This window comes from Nematolebias whitei, chromosome 14, assembly GCF_014905685.2.
Source record: "Nematolebias whitei isolate Nwh7 chromosome 14, NemWhi1, whole genome shotgun sequence".
In the NCBI taxonomy this organism is placed as follows: domain Eukaryota; kingdom Metazoa; phylum Chordata; class Actinopteri; order Cyprinodontiformes; family Rivulidae; genus Nematolebias; species Nematolebias whitei.
In genome coordinates this window covers 472,580-485,933 of record NC_056511.1, presented here as the reverse complement: position 1 = coordinate 485,933, position 13,354 = coordinate 472,580, and the positions used below count along the sequence as shown (strand labels likewise).

General features: G+C 42.3%; 1 protein-coding gene across 1 annotated transcript in view; it reads right to left on the bottom strand.

Annotated features, from left to right (window-relative positions):
- Nucleotides 1–595: 595 nt before the first annotated feature.
- The window catches only part of slc23a1 (solute carrier family 23 member 1), a 112,484-nt gene continuing 99,725 nt past the window's right edge, over nt 596–13,354 (bottom strand). Inside the window, 1 exon segment of the mRNA XM_037688176.1 lies at nt 596–849. Coding sequence (XP_037544104.1) covers nt 596–849 — 254 coding nt within the window.

Here is a 13,354-nt window from a genome sequence, read left to right as displayed (position 1 = left end):
ATGAACCCTGCTCATCCTCGACTATGCCTCTGGACTTCCCTTGGTCTCTGCAGCTCTGTATCTCTGCTGGAGCGCCCCGGTACATCAAGAAAGGTTAGCGTTTCACCAGACCGTCTGTATTCAGATAACTACTTGTTATTTTGCCAAACACTAACCTTTCCCCCTGTATCATTTTAGATGAGTTCCTGGACCTGAGACACCAGAAGCTGTTTATTTATTCAATAAACATTTTAAAAACCTTTCCGAGTTTGTGTGTAGGATCCTCTACCATCAGATCTCTGACACTAATAATATCAATCTTCATGTTTTTTTTCCAATTTTCATGTTAATCAATGAAATAACCCCTACATTCATATTAATCAATAAAATAATTTTAATCTTCATGTCATTCAATAAATTAATAATCTCAATTTTCATTTTCCTCAATAAACATTCTCAATATTTATGTTATTCAGTAAACTAATAATCTCAGCTCAGCAGATCAGTGAAGATCAATATAAATAACCAATATAATCAATATGAATGGAAACAGATGCAGCAGCCTTGTGCTGTTCATATTGGTCCAGACTGATGATGGCATCTTCAATCAGTGCTGTCACACCTTGGTGCTGGGCAGGTGGAGTTCATCTGCTTCCTCCTCTTCATGTTGTCCTCCCATCCTGTCAGGAGGCGAAACTTCCTCAGACCCCCTGAAACCTGTGAAGGTTGGGCAGATAGGAAACCACCTGAGGAAGCGAGTCTTTCTGACCATGCCCATCCCTAGAGGAAAGTCATAGGAGGAGGAGCCAGCCGATGAGGAGGAGCCAGATGAAGAGAGCCACTGGATGAGTCCTCGTTCCTTTTTTGTACCTGAATCCAAGAAGAAGAAGAAATCTGAAACAGGTGGAGGTGTTGATTTAATTGATCAATTGTCTACAGTCCCATCAGTGTCTCCGCTGGTCAGTTCTGCCTCCGCTTTCGTCAAGTTGTTGTTCCTAATCGCGGATTCAGTGGCCGTGATTAGTTCTACAACAGGTATTTCTTGTGGGGAGATAGTAAAGTTGAGTCCTTTTGCCAACACATCTTTCTCAGGTTGTGTCAAAGTCCTGTTTTATACAAATTTCTAACCCACTGGTCCTGAATATTTGTGTTGGCGACAACCACCTGATCTTGACTGATGGTTTGTGATGAGAAAACAGTTCTCTGTTGTAATTATAGAAACTTGCTTTTTTTACGTTCTTTGCTCTTTTGATGCTGTGAAAGCTGGGGTTTTTCAACAAAACAAGAAACTTCTTCCAACAGAGGAAGTGGTAGCAAAGTAGACAGCTTCTGGAGGGTTTGTTACAAATAAAGTCCAGTTGTTTTTTATTGAACGTTTTTTGAATTCATCATGTCATGGATGACTGAGAATCTTCACCAGCATCTACTTAATTTGTCTTTAATGGATGGTTATGTACCAAAGCGCTTTAAGGTTGCTGTAATTAAACCATTACTTAATAAGTCTGACCCTGATTCAGAAATTCTGGCCAACTACAGACCTATATCTAATCTAACTTTCATCTCAAAAATTCTACAGAAAATAGTTGCAGGTCAGTTGCGTGAACATCTACAAAGAAAAAATCTGTTTGAAGAGTTTCAGTCAGGGTTTAGAGCTCATCATAGCACAGAAACAGCACTAGTAAAAGTCACTAATGATATTCTCATGGCCTCAGACAATGGACTTGTGTCTATACTGGTCCTGTTAGACCTCAGTGCTGCATTTGATACAGTTGATCACAATCCAACATTTTTCAGTCAGGTCATCTGGACAGTTTCTTTTTTTGTGCTGAAACGTTTCACCTTCAGTCCGGAAGGCTTCATCAGTCAAGGAAACACAAACCAAAACTGATTCTTCCCCCAACAGGTTACTCCAAAGTGGAACAAACCAGTTCTGCTTGTGATAAGATGGTCTCTTTGGTACGCCCCCTCCTCCATTGCCGGCCCTCTTCCTTGTTGACAGTCTTGTCAAACTGGTTGAAACTGTCCAGATGACCTGACTGAAAAATGTTTTATTGTATACCTGGATTATTGAGCATGGACTTTGTTAGTTGATCACAATATTTTACTACAGAGGCTTGAATATGATGTTGGAATTACAGGAACAGCTCTAAAATGGTTTAACTCATATCTATCTGATAGGTTCCAGTTTGTAAATGTAAATAATAAATCTTCTTCAAACACCAAAGTTAGTCATGGAGTTCCTCAGGGCTCAGTGCTTGGGCAAATACTCTTTACTTTATATATGCTTCCATTAGGTAAAATTGTTAAACAGCATGGAATAAATTTTCATTGTTATGCTGATGACACACAATTATATTTGTCCATTAAACCCAATGAATCCAATCAGCTACTTGGACTACAAGAATGTCTTAAAGACATAAAAACCTGGATGACCCTTAATTTTCTCCTGATGAACACAGACAAGACTGAGGTTTTCGTTTTTGGACCTAAGCACCTTAGGAATTAATTTTTCAGTCTTTCTCCCTCCTTAGATGGCATTAATCTGTCCTCCAGCTCTAATGTTAAAAATCTTGGTGTTATTTTTGATCAGGACGTGTCTTTTATCCCCCACATTAAAAACGTTACTAGAACCTCCTTCTTCCACCTGCGTAATATCACTAACATTAGAAACATCTGATCTAAAGATGATGCAGAAAAACTGGTCCATGCATTTGTCACGTCTAGACTGGACTAGGAATGCGTGATATAAACGGTACGTGGTAGAAATGATAGAAATTTAGCCTATGATAGAGATCTGTCTGCATCACGTGCATTGTGTGCCATATGTTTAGCTATAACAATACCTTGTTTGAAGATAATGGTACATGTATCAAATGTTCTGATTGTCAGTTCTGGAGGAGAGGCTGTCTGATCTGGAAGCTCGACTCTGTGCTTTTGAAAAACCATTAACTAGCCAGGCATCCGTAGGCTCTGCTACTCTAATGCTAGCTCATGTTAGCAGTCAGAAATCACCTTAAATGGAGCAGCACTTCTCTCTAAAAACTTATGCCACTTTTGCACTGCTCCTGTTTAGCCCTGCTTAGATCAGCTTGATTTGCACCGAACTTCATGACGGGTTCTGGAGGCGTGTCCAGAATCCAAAATCCTGCTAATGAACTTCTAATGAACTTTAGTTCACTGAGAGAGAGTTCTGCAATTCAAAGCAGTCTGCTCCTCAGATAAATAATGGTAAAATATTATTTTTAAATATGAATGTTTCTGTTAACTTATTTTATATATGAATATTTCTATTCAGTGCCCTGAGACGACTTCTGTTGTGACTTGGCGCTTTATAAATAAACTGAATTAAATCTGATGAACCAGATCCTACATAAACATTTATATTTAAAATTCCATATTTTTCGTCATCATTTGATGTATTTGCACTCATTTTTGATATGTGCTTTAGTTTCTTGTATACAGATTTTATTTTAGTAATTTAAGTGATGAGCAGTGATCATTGTTATTTCTCACCTTACTGACTTTGTCTATAAAATAAGAAAGAAAAAGTTGGCAATCCTCATTTGAAGAGAGAGGAACAATCAAACAGTGATTTAAAGTTTAATTCTTGTTTTGTTCATCTGTGGGTTAGAATAAAGTTGAACCAAAGGCTTTATCTCTTCTTTAAACATGTTTGAGGGAAATATTCCTGAGAAATCCAATAATTTCGTCGTTTTTATTATTTTTCACCTGAGTTAACTTTAACTAACAGATTATTTAATAAAGTCAAAGTGAAAACAGGATTTCATGATGAAGCCGGCATTTTGTATTTATTTTTATTCCTCACTGATATCCATACAGCCATCCATTTTCTTCTGCTTATCTGCGGCCGGGTAGTGGGGGTAGCGGCTTAAGTAGGGAGGCCCAGACTTCCCTCTCCCCAGCTACTTGGGTCAGCTCCTCCGGGGGAATCCCAAGGCATTCCCAGGCCAGCTAAGAAACATAGTGCTGGGTCTTCCTCTGGGTCTCCTCCTGGTGGGACATGTCTGGAACACCTCACCAGGGAGGCATCCAGGAGGCATCCTAACCAGATGCCCAAGCCACCTCAACTGGCTCCTCTTGACGTGGAGAAGCAGCGGCTCTACTCTGAGTCCTTCCTGGATAACCAAGCTTCTCACGCTATCTCTAAGGGAGAGCCCAGATACCCTATCAATTTAGAGGAATTGATCCTCATCCTGGCCGCGTCACACTCAGCTGTGAACCGCTCCAGTGAAAGTTGTAGATCACGACCTGATGAAGCCAGTAGGACCTGTCAATAGATGTGATCTTTAGCTAAACGTGAAATCAGTACAAAGCCCTACAATGGTTACAGCCTTACCTCCTCTATTGAGAAAGAAGCTGGAGGCCTCTGTGTGTGCATGTGTGCACTTATGAAACAAGAAGCAAGCAGGCGTAACCATTTACAGATGTTAATTCTGTGTGCAGAACCAGGCTGCAGGCTTTTTTCTCATTAAAGAGCACTAAAGCAGCAGATGTAGGAAAAAGTGTTTTACAAATCAAATAATGTGTGATTATTGCTTAAAAAGTGATTATGTGAATAATTATATTTGATTAAAAGAACTTATAATTAAGTTGAACCATTTATAAAAGAATTAGTAAGCTAAAATGTTAAACTGTAATGTTGGCTGGAAGTTAACTGATGGCTGAATGAACAGAATGTTTCCTAGAAGAACAACACCTGTGACTATTAAGTTCAACTGTAATAACCCTCCTGGAGCAAGAACAGGGTGATGAAGCTTAGAACAGAGTGTTCCATAAAAGGACAACGCCCTTATTACAAGGTGTTTTTTGGAACTGATTGTTCCAAGAAGTTAGTTTGTCTGACAGCTTAAAGTACCAATCAGAGGGTTACAGCAGATGGTTAAACCCAAAGAGGTAACACCAGGCTAAAACAAGTTCAGACTTTTTATTAACTGGTTTGTACTGGGCTCATATATAATTACAGTTCACAGTCACAGATCTGAGCTAAATAGTTCTGGGAGTTAGATACACAGGACGGTATTGGATCTGCTCTTAAGCTACTGAAGAAGATTTGGACAATCCGAAAAGGACTCCTTTTTAGTAAAGATAGGATAATTCTTTTGGTTTCAGCCCAGATTAAAAGCCAAATCAGACCTTCTTCAAATCAGGACAGCTTTGTGAGCGTGGGGCACACTTTCCCAGGGCTCTGGGAAGGGGATTTCTCTTGCCTTTAACCAAAGATTTCTTCAGAAAAAGGAGAAACTATGGTAAGAGACACCTTGATTTACCGTTCTTTTGCAAATTTTATACAAAATAATAGCGACAGTTCTACCAACAATTAAGGGAATCAGATTAATATTATCAACCTTCTGGGTCCTCTGTTCATGAACGCCATCCAATGAAATAGGTTTTACAAAGACAGATAACAGTTTGGAGAGATTTCATGTAAGTTGATCAAGGAGTTTAGAGTTCTTTGGGGTTCTAACATGCTAGGACTCTTGGTGTTGCTCATTTAGATGGTAGGAAGGCTTTCCCCCATCAGCTCATAAGAGCTTTAAGGACTCCAAACACCCTATCTCAGCTCATCAGAGCAAGGAAATCACATCTTTAGTGGACTTCCAATCCTTTGGACATCAAAATCAATTAACAGGATCCTTCCTCAAACAATGTATGGACTTTTTTACTACTGATTTCACTACATAACCAAATGTAATCATTTTTGGATTGTGCATTAATGCTGTTCCCTTGCAAATCATTGATTAAAGCAAAGTATAAAACGTAAAAATCTGGACTATCATTTCACTACTTTGTGTTCATGGATTTAAGAAGCTTTGTTCAATTCCAACAAATGTAGGGAGATTTTTAAAGGGTTTCTCAGCTGTAAGTATTTAGACAACATCTTGGAATCCTATCCTTGGAATCTAAAAAAAAACAGATCAGTAAGAGTTGCCATTCTACAACGAAGGTGAATGACCGGTAATGTGAGTTTCCTTGTGGATGATGATCCAACCACGGCTACTAGGTTGGGCGAGTCACGGGGTGAGATAAGAGTGTGGCTCACAGATGGAGGTTGTTAACAAATCTGGGTGAGTCACCTTCAACAGAGCCTAAGAAGAACTAACTTGTAGTAACTCTGATAAATACTCAAGTGTTGGTTTAGTTCATTATACCCCTTAGAGGAGAGGCTGCAGTGGGGTTTAGCCATAACTCAGGTGGTAACTCCACTGGTTAGATCGAGAGACCACATCATTTGCAAAAAACCAGAGACATGATCCTATGGTCACTAAAACAGATCCCCTCAACACCTTGGCTGCACCTAGAAATGCTGTTCATAAAAGTTATGAACATAATCAGTGACAAAGGGCAACCTTGGCAGAGTCCAACTCTCACCGGGAATGAGCCCAACTTAATGCCGGCAATGTGGACCAAGCTCGGACACTAGTCATACAGGAACCTAACATCCCATATCAAAGGGCCTGGTACCCCATACTCCCGGAGTACCTCCCACAAGGTTCTCCAAGAGACGCAGTGGAACGTGTTCTCCAAGTCCAAAAAGCACATGTAGACTGGTTGGGAAAACTCCGATGCACACTCCAGGACCCTGCTGAGGGTGTAGAGTGTTCCACGACCAGGACAAAAATCACACTGTTCCTCCTGAATTCGAGGTTTGACTATCCAATGGACCCTCCTCTCTAGAAGCCCTGAATAGACCTTACCAGGGAGGCTTAAGAGCGTGATCCCCCTGTAATTGGAACACAATTTGTGGTCCCCCTTTTTGAATGGGGGACCACCACCTCGGTCTGTTAATCCAGGGTAGTTTCCCCTGATGTCCACGCAATATTGCAGAGTTGTGTAAGCCAGCACATCCCTTCAACATTCAGAAACTTAAGGAATTCAGGGCGAATCTCATCCACCCCTGGGGCCCTTCCACCGAGGAGCTTTTTAACCACCTGGGTGACCTCAGTACCAGAGATTGGAGAGCCTGACCAAAAGTCCCCAGGCTCCGCTTCCTCAAGGGAAGACATGCAGTTGGTATTGAGGAGGTCTTCAAAGTAATCTCCCCACCTACCTACAACGTCCTGAGTTGAGGTCAGCAGTACACCATCCACAGTATAAACAGTGTTGGTGGTGTACCCCCCCCCCCCAAGATGCCAGATAGAGGACCAGAATTGCCTCGAAGCTGTACAGAATCTTTAATAGAGCCGGTCTCAGCCTCAGTGAGCAGCCCGTTACCTTTCAACGAAGGACTGTCCACCTCCGTGGGAATAGCTGTGTTCGCCTGGAGGAGACGCTCTGATGATTTGAAGTGCTGCCGGAACTGGACCGGAGCAAAACCGGGGCAGGGACAACTTCAGCCACTTCAGCCTCATCGCCTCTCGTGCTGTGGAGTGCCTGAGCTGGACTGGAGCAAAACCGGACCGGACCAGTGACGACTTCAGCCTCTCCGGTCAGTCTCATCGTTTTTCACCGGGGGTACCTCTCGCGCTGTCGGATGCGGAGGTGATGTGTAGAGAAGCGGAGTGAAGCACAGAGCAGTAGCGCTGTGTGGTGCTCGAGATAAGTTCGGAGTTTTCATCGAAGTCGCTGCAAGCCTCCATCCAAACTCACTTGGATAATAATTATTTTATTCTGGATCACTTTGTTGTCCAATGTTGACCTGAAATGAGCTAGAACCATGCCTTTCATTTCAGAAGGATTTTCCTAGAACCATGCCTTTCATTTCAGGAGGATTTTCTGGCAGCTCGCTCTGCTATTTGCTGCGAATTATCTGTTTCTGCCTGTTGATTCTGGTTCCAGCTTCTGTTTCTCATGGGAGCATCCATCCATCTTTGCAGGGGGGCCAGAGCCCCCCTCAGCCCAACTCAAACTGCAGTTGGGCCACCTCGTCGGATTTGTTTGCCCATTTGATTTGTGATGCTTTATGGTCAGAGACTTTTATGCACAATTCATATTATTGTCATTATTTTCAGATTTCAGACTATCTGAAGTCACTGAATCTTGTTAATACACATGGCTCTGCCTATCATTGCAACTTTCACTGTTTTTGGGTTCTGAATGATCGCATCTTCATTAATGTTTCTCATGGTTCAATTATGGGGGCTAATTGTCACACTACTAACTCCTGTAATTACACATCAGTCATGAAAAACTCAAGAAAATGTCTGATAATAATGTTGTTACTGCTCTCAGGGATTCAGCCCAACCCTGGACCCCCTACTAATTAGAGCACACCAAATGATTTTAAAAACATGTCAGGACTTCATTTTCTGCATGTAAATGCTCGTAACCTTCTGAGAAAACTTGATGCCTTGAAAATTCTGGTCAGTTCTTCTGGGGCAGATGTAGTCTTCATCTCTGAAACCTGGCTCAACAAATCTGAACTGAATAATTACCTGGTAATCAATGGATTTACCATACCATACCATACCATTTTATTTATAGAGCATTTAAACAGTGACAAGTCCAACCAAACCGCTGTACAGACAGAACAACAGACAGCACACAAAGCAATATACAAAATGAAGTAAATCAGAATATAGACATAAAAATGATGCACATAATAAATATGACGACAAACCAGTGTGGAGTGTACAGGTTCAAAACACAGATCCTCTAGTGTTGAAAGCTACTGAATAGTAGTGGGTTTTTAAAGGGGATCTGAAAACCGAGAGGGAGGGGGCCAGTCTGACAAGCAGAGGTAACTCATTCCAAAGTCTTGGTCCTGCGACAGAGACGGCCATGTCACCTCTGCGCTTAAGACGAGTTCCTGGAACATCCATTATCTTTACCCGCTTATTCCATTTTGGGTCACGGGGGTCGCCGGTGCCCATGTCCAGCAATCACTGTGTGAGGGGCGGGGTACAACCTGGATGGATCGCAAGTCCATCACAGGACCACATAGAGACAAACAAGACAAACAGCCATTCACTCTCTCACTCACACCTAGGGACAATTTAGAGTTACCAATCAGCCTAACATGCATGTTTTTGGTCTGTGGGAAGAAACCGGAGTACCCAGAGAAAACTCACGCATGCACGGAGAGAACATGCAAACTCCACCCAGAAAGGCCCCTGGACCGGGGTTTGAACCAAGGACCTGCTCGCTGAGAGGCAGCAGCTCTACCAGTTGTGCCACCGTGCTGCCTGTTCCTGGAACAGTGAGGATCAATAGGTCCGCTGACCTCAGGGAACGTGGAGGGACATACGGTTATAGCAAATCAGAGAGATGGGGGGGGGGGGGATGGTTCAGCGATTTGTAGACATACAGGAGTATTTTGAACTGGATTCTAAGGTGAACTGGTAGCCAGTGCAGGCCAGTGCAGTGAGGCCAAAACTGGTGTAATGCACTCTCTTTTGCCTGTACTGGTTAAAAATCAGGCTGCTGCATTCTGGACCAGTTGTAGTCGTGCAATGGTGGAGGTCTGACTGATACCATAGATTTAACATCTATCTCTGTGATCGTCAAAAAAAAGGGGGGGGGATTTGCTATTTACATCAGAGATTCTCTGGTTTATACAGTAGTCTTGTGTCTGCTAAAACAATCCCAAACCAGTTTGAGGCCTTAGCTGTAAACATCACTTTGAATGGAGGCCAGATCTTATCTGTAGTGGATTGCTATCGTCCCCCCTCAGCAACATCTTAGTCTCTGTCCTCCTTGATGGAATTCCTTGTAGATTTAACAATCAAAGAGGTTTTTTGGCAGGAGATTTTAACATTGACTGGGATAAGTCGACCCCCCTCTGTGATAAATTCAAGGAATGTTGCCTGTCACTCAATCTAACCCAATTGATCGACTCTCCCACTAGACCAAACAAAAATTGTCCTGAAAAATCTTCCATCTTAGACCTGTTTCTAACAAATATGCCTCAGAAATTCCCTGGTACAGGTGTATTCGCTGACATTTTAAGTGATCATTGTGTAATAGCGGCTCTCAGAGATATTAAACTTCCATCTTCTAAGCCCAGATTAATTCAAAAAAGGGATCTGAAATGTTTTTGTGAACAGTCATTCTTCTGGGATTTATCCCACTTTGACTGGCATCGTATTCTATTAACTGACGATGTGAACTCCGCTTGGAACTAATTTCATAATAGTTCAATTTATTTTGTGAACGAACGTGCTCCTTTTCGTCAGTTCAGAATAAAGGGATGAGACAGCCCCTGGTTTAGTCCTAAGCTAGCTGACCTCCTACACATGAGAGATCATCTTTGGGCCGCAGCGAGAAAATCTGACTCAGACACTGATTGGTTGAGTTTTTGGCAGATGAGGAATAAAAGCACAACTGCTGTCAAAGCTACAAAACGTAACTATTTCTTATCTCAGACCTCCAAAAATCTAAATGACCCTAACAGATTCTGGAAAATCATCAAATCTCTCTCAGTCGGCCCCAATCATCTGACCTTCCATCACAACTTCTCATTAACTCTGTTCCTGTGTCAAATAAGCATGAGGTCCTGAACTGTTTCAACAAATATTTTGTTGCTTCTAGTTCTTTATTTAACACAGTTACTAATGGAAAATCAGCCACTTCACTTAATAACCAAACTTCTACAAATCAAATCCCTCCTATAAGTCAATCCTCAGTTAATCACACCTTCTCTTTTTCTCCGTTCTCAGTTAATGAGGTAAATACACTGTTCAAAGGTTTTGATCCTTAAAAATCTGCAGGTCCAGATGAACTTCCACCTTATTTCCTAAGGCTGGCCGCTCATATCATCACAGTCCCTGTGACCCACATCTTCAATCTCTCCATAAGCCAAAACTCCATTCAGACGCTTGGAAAACAGTCTTTGTTCTTCCTTTGCTGAAGGGAGATGACCCCACCTCACTGAACAACTATCGAACAATCGCTAAACTCTGAATTTTAGCCAAGGTTCTAGAAAAACTGATAAACTCTCAAATCAAAAACTACCTGGACTCATTTAACATCTTACCTAGCCATCAATCTGGTATCAGGAAACAACACAGCACAACGACGGCTTCACTTAAGTTTCTTAATGACTATGTTGAAGCATTGTATGCCAAGGATTATTGTGCTGCACTTTTCTTAGACCCGTCTAAAGCTTTTGACACTGTGGATCATAACATCTTGTCTCATAAGCTCTCATAAATCAGTTTCTCAGAACACACCATTGGTTGGTTCTCTAACCATCTCTCAGACCTGAGGCAATGTGTTCAACATAATGGTACGTCCCCCAGTTATTTAACAGTCAACAATGGTGTACCACAAGGCTCAGTCTTAGGACCCACCCTCTTTACAATCTACATAGGTAATATAGGTCAGAGCATCCCTGATGCATCCTTACATTTCTATGCTGATGACACAGTTGTTTATTGTTGAGCTAAAACAGTTGCTAAGGCTTTCCAGCTTTTGAAATCTGCATTCAACATCATCCAGACTGATTTGTTCCACTTCAAACTTGTCCTAAATGCCAATAAAACCAAAGGGATGCTTTTTTCAAACAGGAAGTTGGTCCCAGCAGTTCTTCCTCCGATTTTATCCTCAAATGGTGTCCCCATTGAGTTTGTTGATTCCTATAAATATTTGGGTATCTTGGTCGACTCGCATCTCTCTTTTAAGCTCCATGTGGAAAACCTAGTAAAGAAACTGAAAGTTAAACTGGGTTTCTTTTTCAGAAACAGATCCTGTCTAACTTTGAATGCTAGGAAACGCCTTGTAACTGTGACTTTCCTTCCCTCCATTGAATACAGTGACAGTATTTACATGAACGCTCCTATAAGAACCCTGCAGATGTTGGATGCTGTCTATCATGGTGCACTAAGATTCATAACTGGCTATGATTATCGTACCCACCACTGCACCCTGTATTCACTGGTTAACTGGACATCATTAACTTCACACAGACTCTGTCACTGGTACATTTTCATCTTTAAATCACTTCTTGGTCCGCTGCCTTCATACATCTCCTCCTACATGTCTCTGCGTGAGTGCAGCTACAGCGTGCACTCTCAGGACATTATTACCTGCAGTGTTCCCTCAGTGCGGACTGAACTTGGCAAAATGGCTTCTCCTACTCCGCTCCCATTTCCTGGAATATCTTACAAAAAAACCTGAAGCTGTCGACCTTGACTTCTCTAAGTGGCTTTAAGAATCTGTTGGACTCCTGGCAGGGACCAATGCAGACATGTTCCTGTTTTTAGTTTTCTACATTCTCCTTATAAGCTAGCTGTTTTTGTTACTCTTTTGCCAACTTATATGTAAAAAAAAATCTGTATGCCTTTTTATAACTCTATTGTTGTCGCTGTTGTCCATTGTCGTCATCAGTCATTGTTGAAATCAGGTCTTTCTTGTAAATGAGTCCTCGAGGCTCAATGGGATTCACCTGTCTAAATAAAGGTTGAATGAAAAACTCATTCTCCATGGCCTCTCTGAACTTCTCCCATGCTCGAGTTTTTGCCTCAGCAACCACCCGAGATGCATGCTGCTTGTATTGCCAGTAATCATCAGCTGTTTCTGTGGTCCCACAGGCCAAAAAGGTCTGATAGGACTCCTTCTTCAGCCTGACAGCATCCCTCCCCGAAGTTGTCCACTAATGGGTTCCAAGGTAACCACCATGACAGGCACCAGCAACCTTGCAGCCACAACTCTGACAAGCCGCCTTAACAATGGAGGCGCTGGACATGGCTCACTCGGGCTCAATGTCCCCCACCTCCTCCACAACATGTTTGAAGTTCTCCCGGAGGTGGGAGTTAAAGCTCTGTCTCATGGAAGACTCTACCAGACGTTTCCAGCAGACCCTCACAATACATTTGTGAACTCAGCACATCCATTTAAAAATCCTCATCATCACATTCAAAGCCCTCCATAATCTGGTCCCTCCATACCTGATGACCTACCCCATCACCACACTCCTTCTCGTTCCCTCTGCTCCTCCGATGCCAACCTTCTGTCTCTCCCCTGTAGGACCAAGCTCTGAACCTGGGAGACAGAGTCTTCTCCATCACTACCCCCACCCTCTGGAACTCACTGCCCCAACAGCTTTGTGTCTGCTATGATCTCCACTTTTAAGAAAGAACTCAAAACCCACTTGTTTAAAATTGTTTTTATTGTTTAAATTTCCCCTTTTAAAATATAATTCAACCTTTATTTATTCAGCTTAATCCCATTCAGCCTTGGTGACTCATTTACAATGTAGGAGTTCTGTCCTGCCTTCTTCCTTCCTCCAATCAGGACACTAATTGGCAGCAGCTGCAGCACATCAACTCTTCATGCAGGAGGAGTATAAGAAGTCACAGAGACCATGCAGCAGGTGCTGGACCACGAGCGTGGCGTTTGAGTCAGTCAGCTGGGGCGTCGACAGAATTGGTGGCGCGACATAGGAAGTAGGCAACGGTTGTTGTGGCTCTCAGAGAGA